This window comes from Mesoplodon bidens, assembly GCF_964165515.1.
Source record: "Mesoplodon bidens genome assembly, chromosome: X".
Taxonomy (NCBI): Eukaryota; Metazoa; Chordata; class Mammalia; order Artiodactyla; family Ziphiidae; genus Mesoplodon; species Mesoplodon bidens.
The window spans coordinates 82,213,869-82,227,242 of NC_138163.1; the positions used below are offsets into that span (position 1 = coordinate 82,213,869).

A 13,374-nucleotide genomic window follows, 5' to 3' on the forward strand; every position below is an offset into this window, starting at 1 on the left:
TTTGGATATTAACCCCCCAAAAATACTGCAAATATTTTCTCTGATTTCATAGGTTGCCTTTTAATTTTGTTGGTTTCCGTGAAATCTCTAATGTGAGGGAAGAGGAGAGAATATTGATTGCCAGTTTATAACTTTATATTGATCAAGGCTGATAGTAAAATGCACTTAGCATTCAACTAAAGAGGATGTTGTGTTTTGGTTGCCTAAAAATGTAAGCAGTGCCATTTTTTTTTGTTTCTAAAGGTGACTTGGAACAATTAGGGTCAAATATAGAGATATCTCTGTGATTTTGTTATTTCTTTTTAAACTTTAGGTACAAGATTATGCTGATGCCCTATACTGGTACTGCTGTTCTCTGAGATTTTATGCACATGATCAAACGTACCTGGACGTTGCCAAGCTACAGAGGCACGTGGCTTCTTGTTACATGCATTTGGAACAACTTGACAAGGTCCTTTGATTTATCTGTTTTTCAAAGGCAGCAAATGTTGTTATGCGCAATGGCAGAGAGATGGTTGTAGTGGTGTGACTTCTTGGCTGTTAGGTTAGGATGTCTGAGAGTTACTTCATACAGAACAAAGTCAAATTGATATTTTCCTGACTTGCACACTATAAACATTAATGAATGGAACTTCCCAAAAGGTGAGAAAATTTGGAGACTCTTAATTTCATTACTTACTGTTTATTTTTAACACCCTGTTCTGAAAGGTAATATATCATTGCAATTCATGAACAAACTTATCTGCTGCTAACCATCTGCAGTATTGTCCTTTGAAGCAGAATAAATTTTAAGGTACACATGTTTTTGGGTCAAGCATTCAGTGAGAGCAAACACTTGGATGAAATTTGTTCTTTTACTTTCTGGGTTATCTTTTGCCTTTCCAACCAATCTAAAAAAATGTTCAGCATTTGATTTCTTATCAGGACAAAATTCTAGAGGTAAAAGGGATAAAACTTGCTTGAGGATAGAGCCATTCATGCTCCCCAAAGCATTTGGGACATTTCTTCCTTTGGTTATCATATAGTATGCACATAATGGGGTGGGGCGTATTGTCTTGTGGTAAGACGAAAAACAAGAAGTACAAGTATGGATCCAGATAAAATATGAAGGTTTTTGTTGCTTTTTAAGTTTTAATAACAAATTTAGGGGAAAATATGTGATTAAGGGTTGTAATTTTAGACATTTTCTTTGAAGATTTGTTTACTTTGAAGGGTTGTTTACCTTAATAAATACTTCAGATTTTATTTCAAAAGAATATTTACCACTTAGTTTGTTTGTTATAAATTCACAGTCCTGAAAGAGAAGTTGAAAGGTTACTTAATTCATCGTATTTCTACACAGGCCAGCATTTAAGTGTTTCAGAAAGATGGTTGACTGCTGTTTATTTAAAGACCTGAGAAGAAGATGTCACATAGATTTTGTTACCTAATTCATTATATTTCTGCTCAGAATACCGTTACCTATTTCAGAAAGGTAGTTTCCTACTGCTTACTTACAGACCTGTAAAGAAGGTAATCACAAAGCTTTTGTAACTCTATGATTTATGTTAACCTGGCAGATTGGGAAGGACCTGGACCTGGAGCTAGACATGCCAACTGGGTGGGTGGATACATCTGCAGGCCAAGGAAGGATATCTAATCACCTAGTCAAGATAGAAAGAACATAGTATGAGATACTGTGATAGTCTCTGAAGTTACAGAGATTAACAAGTTGCCTTTTGACTCAGCCAAGCAGCTGGCATCAGGGTATCCTAATGGGCAGATCAGAAGATTATGGCAATGGGGGAAATTTAAGTATTGGAAAGATTCCATAAGTTAGGCACATAGGTAGTTGGCATCACATAAGCACATCAGCAGGGAACAGGTCTTCACTCATAGAGATTTGGACTCAGATGCAGGGCTCAAATCTTTGCATCACTGGGGGTATGTGTAGATAGTCTAGAAAGAGCAAGGTTGAGCTCCAAACCTAAAGTGAAAGGAACATGAGGCTCTTTTTAAGAGTGGAGCTCAGGCATAGGGAGCCAGACTGGGATGCAATTACTGGAAAAAGAATACAAAGTGAATAGATGATACAGTCTTCTAAGACTTGAAGCACTGCTTCTTAAATTTCCTCTAACTAATGTGAAGTTTAGTCCTAGAGCCTAGTGTAGGACTGAACCTATAATTGGGAGTTCAAATGGTATTAGTAGTAAGGAGGGGAAGAAGAAGAGAGCAGGCAATCAGGCAGGTCCTAATATGTATACTCAGTTTGTGATTATATCATTTAAGGCCAGATTGCCTTGTTGATTACTGTTAGTATATTTCTCCATTTCATCCTTCCTGTCTTAAACTTAGCAGACATTGATTTGATACCTCCATATGTAAGGAATACTCTACTGTGCACTAAGACAGATGAAGAAAGGTGAAACAGTTACACAGTTCATCATATTTTACTATTTTGCTATTGCCACCTAGTCTTGTTAATTTTTATTGTCTGCTTTTTTCACTCCTTCCCTTGATTTACTTGAGTACTGTTCAGAAATGTTGTGAAACCATATTTATTGAATCTGCTAAAATTTCTTAGTTTTCATATAAGCACTAAGTAAAACTGACTCTTGTTGACTTTCTGTCATACTCCTCACCAATCCTTGGTGATTCCGAAACATTTTTTTTATCCCTAAGCCCCTATGCCTTATCCTTCCTTTTAGCAGAAAACCGTATCTTCTAATTTCCTGGGCTTGTAGCCACTGACATGAACTTCACCTTCTCTGTTTATCCATTCTTCTCCCTTATCTCTGAGAAAGAAGTTACTTTCCCAGGGGACCTTCCCTACAAATCTCAACCCTAACTCTTTCATCTTTCTCTCTCTACTGTTTCTTTCCCCTGTCACTACAATTATTTTTAGGCCTTCTTTATTCAAAAACCTTTCTTCAACCTTGTCATCCTCCCCAAATTATAGTTTGTCCTTCCTTTCATCACCAAACTTTATAACCTAAAATCACTGCCTATATTTTTTTTAGTATTCATTCATTCAAAAAATATTTATTAACTGTCTACTACATGTTAAATACTGTCCTAGGCAAATAGACAAAACCCCCTACCCCCACAGAGTTTATATTCTACTAGGAGAGACAGACAATAAAAAGATAAATATTATGGTATATTAGAGAGGTCAGCAAATTTTCTATACAGAACCACATAGTAAATATTTTAGATTTTCTAGACCATACAGTCTCTCTTGCAGCTACTCAACTCTGCTGTTGTACCATGAAAGTAGGCGTAGACCATATGTAAACAAATTGGCATGGCTTTGTTCCAACAAAACTTTATATTTAGGAACACTGAAATTTGAATTTCATATAATTTTTTGTGTCATAAAGTATCCTTTTTTTTAATTTTTTTCAGCCTTTTAAAAAAGTAAAACTTAGCTTGATAGATGGTAGGCTGGATGGAGCCCAAAGGCCATAGTTTGCTGACCCTGTTATATTAGATATTGATAAGTGTTAAAGAGAAAACTAAGTAGGAAAGGGTAGTATTAAATGTTATAGAGGAGGAATGAAGGGTTGGAATTCTAGACAAGGTGGCCAGAGGGGGCCTCAGTGAGAAGGTAGTTTTTGAGTACAGACCTGAGGAAATGAGGGATATGGCTATGAGGATACCTTTAAAAAGAGCATTCCAGACAGAGGGAGCAGCAAATGCAAAGGCTCTGGTGTGTGGGGTAGGAGCATATATGTGGTGTTTGAGGAACAGCAAAGAGACTAGTATGGCTGGAGCAGAGGGAGTATTAGGGAAAACAGGAGATGTGATCAAGGAAGTAGTGGGGAAACAGATCACGTGAGAAAGACATTGTAGTTCATTGTAAAGATTTGTGTCATCAAGTCTGAGTGAGATGGGGAGCCAGTGGGAGGGTTTGGGGCACAGGAGTGTCAAGATCTGACTTGCATTTTAATAAAATCACTCGGCCACTGTGTTGAATAGACTGAGCTGGATGCAAGGGTGGAAGTAGGGAGACCAGTTAGGAGGCCACTGAAATAATCTGGGCAAGAGATGATGGTGGCATGGACCAGGATGAAGGAAGTATGGTTGGTGAGAAGTGGTCAGATTCTGTATAGAATATGAAAATAAAGCTGACAGAATTCTCTGACAAACCAGATGTAGGATAAGAGAGAAAAAAAGAGACAAGAATGACTCTAAGGTTTTTGGCCTCACCACCTACTTCCCTCTTGATGATTTTTGCATCTGATTCTATAAACTGCTCTTTTGAATATCACTAGTGACCTTTTTTTTTAAATAAATGTATTTATTTTTGGCTGCATTGGGTCTTTGTTGCTGAGCACGGGCTTTCTCTAGTTGCGGCGAGCAGGGGCTACTCTTCATTGCGGTGCGCGGGCTTCTCGTTGGGGTGGCTTCTCTTGTTGCGGAGCACGGGCTCTAGGCATGTGGGCTTCAGTAGTTGTGGCTAACGGGCTCTAGAGCGCAGGCTCAGTAGTTGTGGCGCACGGGCTTAGTTGCTCCACGGCATGTGGGATCTTCCTGGACCAGGGCTCGAACCCATGTCCCCTGCATTGGCAGGCGGATTCTTGACCACTAAACCACCAGGGAAGCCCCGCTAGTGACCTTTTAATGATTAAGTCATGATTTTTTCCCTCAGTCCATTTTTTCCTCTGGTCTCTCTAGCATGAGAGAATATAACACTACTTTTTCCTTCTAGAAACTTTCTCTTTGGCTTCTAATGACATACTTTTTTTTTTATTGAAGTATAGATGATTTACAGTGTTGTGTTGTTAGTTTCTGGTGTACAGCAAAGTGATTCAGATATATCTCTCTATATATATATCTTTATCATATTCTTTTCCATTATGGTTTATTACAAGGTATTGAATATAGTTCCCTGCATTATACAGTAGGACCTTGTTGTTTTATCTGTTCTATGTATAGTAGTTTGTATCTGCTAATCTCAAACTCCTAATTTATCCCTCCCCCACCTCCCTTCCTCTTTGGTAATTGTTAGTTTGTTTTCTGTGTATGACATACTCTCTTAATCCTATTGCTCTGACTGTTCCTTTTTTATTTATGTTCTTGGTAGTCTCTTTTCCCAAATAAATGTTGGATGAGGGCAGGTACTGTTTATCTCATTCTCCATTTTATCCTTAACACCCATGAACATGCTTGGTACATGGTAAGTTTTCAGTAAACATCTGTAGAATTTATTCTCTGCTCCCTTCTTTTATTTCTGTTGTACACTATCCCCTCAGAAATTCATCAACTGTTTTCTTAGCTTCAGCTCTCCATACGCAAATCTATATCTCTAGCCCTGATCTCTCTCATAGCCCACATCCACTTTTCTACTGTCTTTGGGTATATACAGCTATCTAAAACTGAAATCTTATATTCATGGATTCCTTCTTCTCCCCCTATATTCAGTCGTGTGCCACATCTGGTCAATTCTACCTCTGCAGTATTTTTGCCAGCTGTCTCCCCTTCCATCTTTACCTCACTACCCTAGTCCAAGCCCTCATTACCTCTAAGACTGCTGGAATAATCTAACTGATTATTGTATCTTGCTCAATAATTTTCAGTGGCACCCTGTAAATAAAGACCAAATTCCTTAGACTTAAGGTCCTCCATAATCTTTATGTATTTATTTTTAAACTTAAAAAAACTATTGTAGTATAATTGCTTTACAGTGTTGTGTTAGTTTCTGCCGTATAACAAAGTGAATCAGCTATACATATACATATATTACTATATCCGCTCCCTCTTGCATCTCCCTCCCACCCCTCTAGGTGGTCACAAAGCACACAGCTGATCTCCCTGTGCGATGTAGCTGCTTCCCACTAGCTATTTATTTTACATTTGGTAGTGTGTATATGTCAGTGCTACTCTCTCACTTCGTCCCAGCTTACCCTTCCCTTTCTCTGTGTCCTCAAGTCCATTCCTGTGTCTGCATATTTATTCCTGTCCTGCCGTTAGATTCATCAGAACCATTTTTTTATATTCCATATATATGTGTTAGCATATGGTATTAGTTTTTCTGTTTCTGACTTACTTCATTCTGTATGACAGTCTCTGGGTCCATCCACCTCACACAAATAACTCAATTTCGTTTCTTTTTATGGCTGAGTAATATTCCATTGTATATATATATATATATGCTACATCTTCTTTATCCATTCATCTGTCAGTGGACACTTAGGTTGCTTCCACGTCCTGGCTATTGTAAATAGAGCTGCAATGAATATTTCGGTACATGACTCTTTTTGAATTATGGTTTTCTCACGGTATATGCCCAGGAATGGGATTGCTAGGTCATGTGGTAGTTCCATTTTTAGTTTTTTAAGGAATCTCCATAAGGTTCTCCATAGTGGCTGTATCAATTTACATTCCCACCAACAGTGCAAGAGGGCTCCCTTTTATCCACACCCACTCCAGCATTTACTGTTTCTAGATTTTTTGATGATGGCGATTCTGACCAGTGTGAGGTGATATCTCATTGTAGTTTTGATTTGCATTTCTCTAATGATTAGTGATGTTGAGCATCCTTTCATGCGTTTGTTGGCAATCTGTATGTCTTCTTTGGGGAAATGTCTGTTTAGGTCCTCTGCCCATTTTTGGATTGGGTTGTTTGTTTTTTTGTTACAGAGGTACATGAGCTGCTTGAATATTTTGGAGATTAATCCTTTGTCAGTTGCCTCATTTGCAAATATTTTCTCCCATTCTGAGGGTTGTCTTTTCGTCTTCCTTATGGTTTCCTTTGCTGTGCAAATGCTTTTAAGTTTCATTAGGTCCCAGTTGTTTATTTTTCTTTTTATTTCCATTTCTCTAGGAGGTGGGTCAAAAAGGATCTTGCTGTGATTTATGTCAAAGAGTGTTCTTCCTTTGTTTTCCTCCAAGAGTTTTATAGTGTCTGGCCTTACATTTAGGTCTTTATCCATTTTGAGTTTATTTTTTGTATGGTGTTAGGAAGTGTTCTAATTTCATTCTTTTACAAGTGGCTGTCCAGTTTTCCAAGCACCACTTACTGAAGAGGCTGTCTATTCTCCATTGTATATTCTTGCTTCCTTTATCAAAGATAAGGTGACCATATGTGCATGGGTTTACCTCTGGGCTTTCTAACCTGTTCCATTGATCTATATTTGTGTTTTTGTGCCAGTACCGTACTGTCTTGATCACTGTAGCTTTGTAGTATAGTCTGATGTCTGGGAGTCTGATTCCTCCAGCTCCATTTTTGTTTCTCAAGATTGCTCTGGCTATTTGGAGTATTTTGTGTTTTCAACAAATTGTGAAATTTTTTCTTCTAGTTCTGTGGAAAATGCCCATGGTAGTTTGATAGGGATTGCATTGAATCTGTAGATTGCTTTGGGTATTAGTCATTTTCACAATGTTGATTCTTCCAATCCAGAAACATGGTATATCTCTACATCTGTTTGTATCATCTTTGATTTCTTTCATCAGTCTTATAATTTTCTGCATACAGGTCTTTTGTCTCCTTAGTTAGGTTTGCTCCTAGGTGTTTTATTCTTTTCATGGCAATGGCAAATGGGAGTGTTTCCTTATTTACTCTTGCAGATTTTTCATCCTTAGTGTATAGAAATGCAAGATATTTCTGTGCATTAATTTTGTATCCTGCTACTTTACCAAATTCATTGATTAGCTCTAGTAGTTTTCTGGTAGCATCTTTAGAATTCTCTATGTATAGTATCATGTCATCTGCAAACAGTGACAGCTTTACTTCTTCTTTCCAATTTGGATTCCTTTAATTTCTTTTTCTTCTCTGATTGCTGTGGCTAAAACTTCCAAAGCTGTGTTGAATAATAGTGGTGAGAGTGGACATCCTTGTCTTGTTCCTGATTTTAGAGGAAATGGTTTCAGTTTTTCACCACTGAGAATGATGTTGGTTGTGGGTTTGTCATATTGCCTTTATTATGTTCCGGTAGGTTCCCTCTATGCCTACTTTCTGGAGAGTTTTTATCATAAATTGGTGTTGAATTTTGTCAAAATCTTTTTCTGCATCTATTGAGATGATCATATGGATTTGTCCTTCACTTTATTAATATGGTGTATCACATTGATTGATTTCTATATACTGAAGAATCCTTGCATTCCTGGGATAAACCCCACTTGATCATGGTGTATGATCCTTTTAATGTGCTGTTGGATTCTGTTTGCTAGTATTTCGTTGAGGATTTTTGCATCTATGTTCATCAGTGATATTGTCCTGTAGTTTTCCTAATGACCTCTTTGTCTGGTTTTGGTATCAGAGTGATATTGGCCTCATAGAATGAATTTGGGAGTGTTCCTCCTTCTGCAATTTTTTGGAAGAGTTTGAGAAGGATAGGTGTTAGCTCTTCTCTAAATGTTTGATAGAATTCACCTGTGAAGCCATCTAGTCCTGGGCTTTTGTTTGCTGGAAGATTTTTAATCACAGTTTCAATTTCAGTGCTTCTGATTGGTCTGTTCATATTTTCTGTTTCTTCCTGGTTCAGTCTCGGAAGGTTGTGCATTTCTGAGAATTTGTCCATTTCTTCCAGGTTTTCCATTTTATTGGCATATTGTTGCTTGTAATAATCTCTCATGATCCTTTGTATTTCTGCAGTGTCAGTTGTTACTTCTCCTTTTTCATTTCTAATTCTACTGATTTGAGTCTTCTCCCTTTTTTTCTTCATGAGTCTGCCAAATGATTTATCAATTTTGTTTATGTTCTTAAAGAACCAGCTTTTAGTTTTATTGATCTGTGCTATAGTGTCCTTCATTTCTTTTTCATTTCTTTCTGATGTGATCTTTATGATTTCTTTCCTTCTACTAACTTTGGGTTTTTTTTTGTTCTTCTTTCTGTAATTGCTTTAGGTGTAAGGTTAGGTTGTTTATTTGAGATGTTTCTTGTTTCTTGTGGTAGGATTGTATTGCTATAAACTTCCCTCTTAGAACTGCTTTTGCTGCATCCCATAGGTTTTGGGAAGTCGTGTTTTCATTGTCATTTGTTTCTAGGTATTTTCTGATTTCCTCTTTGATTTATTCAGTGATCTCTTGGTTATTTAGTAGTGTATTGTTTAGCCTCCATGTGTTTGTATTTTCTACAGATTTTTTTTTACTGTAATTGATATCTAGTTTCATTGCTTTGTGATCGGGAAAGATACTTGATACAATTTCATTTTTTTGAATTTACCAAGGCTTGATTTGTGACCCAAGATGTGATCTATCCTGGAGAATGTTCCATGGGCACTTGAGAAGAAAGTGTATTCTGTTGTTTTTGGATGGAATGTCCTATAAATATCAATTAAGTCCATTTTGTTTAATGTGTCATTTAAAGTTTGTGTTGCCATATTTTTTTCATTTTGGATGATCTATTCATTGGTGAAAGTGGGGTGTTAATGTCCCCTACGATTACTGTGTTACTGTCTATTTCTCCTTTTTTGGCTGTTAGCATTTGCCTTATGTATTGAGATGCTCCTATGTTGGGTGCATAAATATTTACAATTGTTATATCTTCTTCTTGGATTGATCCCTTCATCATTATGTAGTGTCCTTCTTTGTCTCTTCTAATAGTCTTTGTTTTAAAGTCTATTTTGTCTGATATGAGAATTGCTACTCCAGCTTTCTTTTGCTTTCCATTTGCCTGGAATATCTTTTTCCATCCCCTCACTTTCAGTCTTCATGTGTCCCTAGGTCTGAAGTAAGTCACTTGTAGACAGCATATATACAGGCCTTGTTTTTTATCCATTCAGCCAGTCTATGTGCTTTGGTTGGAGCATTTGATCCATTTACATTTAAGGTAATTATTGATATGTATGTTCCTATTACCATTTTCTTAATTGTTTTGGGTTTGTTTTTGTAAGTCTTTTCCTTCTCTTGTGTTTCCTGCCTTTAGGATTTGTTGTAAAGCTGGTTTGGTGGTGCTGAATTCTCTTAACTTTTGCTTTGTCTGTTAGTGTTTCAATTTCTCCATCACATCTGAATGAGATCCTTGCTGGGTAGAGTAATCTTGGTTGTAGGTTTTTCCCTCTCATCACTTTAAATATGTCCTGCCACTCCCTTCTGGCTTGCAGAGTTTCTGCTGAAATATCAGCTGTTTTCCTTATGGGGATTCCCTTGTATATTATTTGTTGCTTTTCCCTTGCTGCTTTTAATATATTTTCCTTGTATTTAATTTTTGATAGTTTGATTAATATTTGTCTTGACGTATTTCTCCTTGGATTTATCATGTATGGGATTTCTGTGCTTTCGGAACTTGGTTGACTCTTTCCTTTCTCATATTAGTGAAGTTTTCAACTGTAGTCTTTTCAAATATTTTCTCACTCCCTTTCTTTTTCTCTTCTTCTTCTGGGACCCGTATAATTCAAATGTTTGTACGTTTAATGTTGTCCCAGAAGTCTCTAAGACTGTCCTCAATTCTTTTCATTATTTTTTCTTTATTCTGCTCTGTGGTAGGTATTTCCACTATTTTATCTTCCAGGTCACTTACCTGTTCTTCTGCCTCAGTTATTCTGGTATTGCTTCCTTCTAGAGAATTTTTAATTTCATGTATTGTGTTGTTCATCATTGTTGGCTTGGTCTTTGGTTCTTTTAGGTCCTTGTTAAACTTTTTTTAAATTTTCTCCATTCGATATCCAAGATCTTGGATCAACTTTACTATCATTGCTCTGAATTGTTTTTCAGGTAGACTGCCTATTTCCTCTTCATTTGTTTGGTCTGGTGGGTTTTTACGTTGCTGCTTCTTCTGCTGTGTGTTTCTCTGTCTTCTTATTTTGTTTAATTTACTGTGTTTGGGGTCTCCTTTTCGGAGGCTGAAGGTTCTTAATTCCTGTTGTTTTTGGTGTCTGCCCCTAGTGGGTGAGGTTTGTTCAGTGGCTTCTGTAGGCTTCCTGGTGAGGGGGCTGGTGCTTGTGTTCTGCTGGGTGGGGCTGGCTCTTGTCTTTCCAGTGGGCAGGGCTGCATCTCGTGGTATGTTTTGGGGTGTCTGTGAACTTAGTATGATTTTAAGCAGCCTGTCTGCTAATGGGTGGGGTTGTGTTCCTGTCTTGCTAGTTGTTTGTCATGGGGCATCCAGCACTGGAGCTTGCTGGACGCTGGGTGGAGCTGGGTTTTAGCATTGAGAAGGAGATCTCTGGGAGAGCTCTCACCAACTGATATTATGTGGGGCCGGGAGGTCTCTGGTTGTCCAGTGTCCTGAACTCGGCTCTCCCACCTCAGAGACTCAGGCCTGACCCCAGGCTGGAGCACCAAGACCCTGTCAGCCACACAGCTCAGAAGAAAAGGGAGGGGAAAAAAGAAAGAAAAAAATAATTAAAAATAAAATAAAATTATTACAATAATTTTTTTTAAAAAAGGAACAACCAAACCAATAAACAAATCTGTCAATGAAGAGAAATGCTAAAAACTATACTAACATAAACGTAAAAATCAGAAACAAGTCAGCCGCAGACAGCAAACCGCAAGTCTACAGTTGCTCCCAAAGTCTACCACCTCAGTTTTGGGTTGATTTGTTGTCTCTTCAGGTATTCCACCGATGCAAGGCACCTCAAGTTGATTGTGGGGATTTAGTCTGCTGTTCCTGATGCTGCACGGAGAAATTTTCCTTTTTCTTCTTTGTTCACACAGTTCCTTGAGTTTAGCTTTGGTTTTGGCTCCACCTCTGCCTGTAAGTTGTCCTCAGGCTCCTCTTCCTGCCCAGACAGGACGATGTTAAAGCAGCGGCTGATTAAGGTGCTCTGGCTCACTCATGGTGGGGGAGGGAGGGGTACAGTAGTTTTAATTGGAATGCAGGGCGAGCCTGTGGCAGCAGAGGCCAGTGTGACGTTACAACAGCCTGAGGCATGCCGTGTGTTCTCCTGGGGAAGTTGTCCCTGGATCATGGGACCCTGGCAGTGTTGGGTTGCACAGGCTCTTGGGGGGCGGTGTGGATAGTGACCTGTGTGCTTGCACACAGGCTTCTTGGTGGCTTCAGCAGCAATGTTAGCGTTTCATGCCCATGTCTGGTGTCTGAGCTGATAGCTGCAGCTCGCGCCTGTCTCTGGAGCTCATTTATGTGGTGCTCGCCGTCTGTGGTCACACAGGGAAGGAATCCCTTCTCCTTGTGCTCCCCGAAACAATGGTTTCTTGCCTCTTATTCAGGACTGGAGTTTTTCCCAGATTCCCTCTCGGCTAGCTGTGGTGCACTAGCCCCCTTCAGGCTGTGTTCACGCAGCCTTCCCCAGTCCTCTTCCTGGGGTCTGACCTCCAAAGCCTGAGCCTTAGCTCCCAGCCCCCACCCGCCCCACCCCACCCCGGTGGTTGAGCAGACAAGCCTGTCAGGCTGATGAGTGCTGGTCGGCACCAATGTTCTGTGCGGGAATCTCTCTGCTTTGCCCTCTGCACCCCTGTTGCTGTGTTCTTCTCTGTGGCTCTGAAGCCCCCCCCCGCCCATCCCCCATCTCCGCCAGTGAAGGGGCTTCCTAGTGTGTGGAAACTTTTCCTCCTTCATGGCTCCCTCCCAGAGGTGCAGGTCCTGTCCCTATTCTTTTGTCTCTGTTTTTTCTTTTTTCTTTTGTCCTACCCAGGTATGTGGGGAGTTTCTTGCCTTTTGAGAAGTCTGAGGTCTTCTACCAGCATTCAATAGGTGTTCTGTGGGAGCTGTTACACATGTAGATGGGTTTTTTTTTCTTTTTTATTTTTTTTGCGGTACGCGGGCCTCTCACTGTTGTGGCCTCTCCCGTTGCGGAGCACAGGCTCCAGACGTGCAGGCCCAGCGGCCATGGCTCACGGGCCTAGCCGCTCCGCAGCATGTGGGATCTTCCTGGACCAGGGCACGAACCCGTGTCCCCTGCATCAGCAGGCGGACTCTCAACCACTGCGCCACCAGGGAAGCCCTGTAGATGTATTTTTGATGTATTTGTGAGGAGGAGGGTTATCTCCACATCTTACTCCTCTTCCATCTTGAAGGTCCCCTCCTCCATAATCTTTAAATAAAATAATCCTCTTTTATTTCCTCTACACGTGTACTATGTTTGTTCCCAACTGGAGTACCTGCTGCTTCCTAACCATGATCTATGCTTTTCTACCTCTGTAACTTCATCCATGCTTCTCTATTGCAAATTACGTCTTCCATGCATCCCTACCTTTTGAAATTCCTTTTTGAAAGCTTAGATCCTAATGAGAGTCTAAGGAAATTTCTGAGTCTTGGTCTTCCTCTAAGAATTTGTAACACTTCTATTTATACCTTGGTACTTATGTTCTGCCTTGTATTCTAGTTGTTTTTATACCTGTCTTAGCTCCCTATTAAATCGCTTTCTCCTTGAAGATGGGACCATATCTTATCTTTATTTTGTCTGATGTCTAGCATAGAGCCTAATGCATAGTAAGCACTCATTACATCAAAAAAATAGTCATGGAGACTCCATAAATACCTGTGAATCAGGT

At 39.4% G+C, this 13,374-nt stretch overlaps 1 protein-coding gene across 1 annotated transcript in view; it reads left to right on the plus strand.

Moving 5' to 3' along the window:
- The first annotated feature begins 293 nt into the window (after positions 1–293).
- TEX11 (testis expressed 11) overlaps positions 294–13,374 on the plus strand; it is a 150,658-nt gene continuing 137,577 nt past the window's right edge. The window contains exon 1 of the mRNA XM_081223067.1: positions 294–451. Coding sequence (XP_081079193.1) covers positions 428–451 — 24 coding nt within the window. The 5' untranslated portion in view covers positions 294–427. The remainder of the gene's footprint in view (positions 452–13,374) is intronic.